Raw genomic sequence first — 1,191 nt, forward strand, 5'->3', positions numbered from 1 at the left:
GTGCTAATGGGGATCCTAATAAACAAGAAACAAGAAACAAGTACCTGACAGCGGTGCGTGAGGTATCTCTGGCAGCTCGTACGTCTCCTCCATCTCCTCTTTCGCCTCCTCCTCTTCTTCTTCTTCTTTCTCCTTCTTCTCCGCCAGCGAACCTTCAGGAACCAGCCCCAGTGGCTTCTGTTTCGAGGCTTTATCGTTGTCCTTCTTGGAGGTGAGTCTCAGGCTTTGACGGAGCTTTTCCCCTTTTCTCAGGAAGGAGTCTCCGAGTCTGGACATGTTGGGATCTGAGGATGGAAAACACTCAGTTTTAACTTCAGTTGTTTTGTTTTCCCCCGTTTTAAGCACTTTTAAAAATAAAAATCAGTTGCCATTTTACCTCTAAATTGGAACATAATTTACAAAACAAACATGATGCTGTATTGAAGAAGACTTGAAACTACTGATTGAGACCACAAACACATCAGGAAAATGTTAACTGAGGTTGTAAATTGAGTGAGAAGTCTGTTATTTTATCATAGACTTCTATACAGTCAGGCTTCAGAGAAGTCGCCTCCTGCTGGCTGTTAGACAGAATGCAGGTCTGAACCCTAAAACCTGCCGGCAGCCTTGACAGACATGTCAGATGTTTTTTTCAAAATCACCAAAATTACACCAGTTTCAAGAAACTGTAAAAATAGAAATAATTGTGAGATTTTCAGCCTTCTGATGACTCTTTAAGAAAGTATGTGTGATGTGTGGTTCTTTTTCAAAAAAAGGGACAAAAATAAATCGGAATTAAATAACTAACAAGGACAGATAATCGTTAAATTCTGTTAAAAACTAAAAATTCTGCCCCACGCAGTCCCACAACAAAAATTCAGGAACCTCTCGACTGAACTGCAGGCTGTGTTTCACGTGGAACAGAAAGGAGAAAAGTATGGGAACAAATTAGAGAGATTAACAAGAAAATAAAATCAATAAAAATAAATGCAGCATGGCTCATAAACAGTGAACAGAGGAGCAAGTTGTTGGACGATACACTCAGCATGGTGGAACATCTTTGTGCAGCTGACGTGCCAACAAATGTAACAAAGTTGGAAAAATGTAAATAGTAAAATATCGATAGTGTGTAGAGACGCCATTGTTTTGCACTTGGGGGGAAAAAAAGGTTGATTTTTTTTTCAATATACTTTTTTAGTAAAATGAATAAGA

At 39.0% G+C, this 1,191-nt stretch overlaps 1 protein-coding gene across 1 annotated transcript in view; it reads right to left on the reverse strand.

Moving 5' to 3' along the window:
• Positions 1 to 1,191, reverse strand: part of exoc3l4 (exocyst complex component 3-like 4) — a 40,684-nt gene that overhangs the window by 30,507 nt on the left and 8,986 nt on the right. The window contains exon 4 of the mRNA XM_008278277.1: positions 45 to 284. Within this exon, the coding sequence (XP_008276499.1) occupies positions 45 to 284 (240 nt within the window). The remainder of the gene's footprint in view (positions 1 to 44; positions 285 to 1,191) is intronic.

This window comes from Stegastes partitus, unplaced genomic scaffold (genome assembly GCF_000690725.1).
Source record: "Stegastes partitus isolate 25-593 unplaced genomic scaffold, Stegastes_partitus-1.0.2 Scaffold119, whole genome shotgun sequence".
Classification (NCBI taxonomy): Eukaryota; Metazoa; Chordata; class Actinopteri; family Pomacentridae; genus Stegastes; species Stegastes partitus.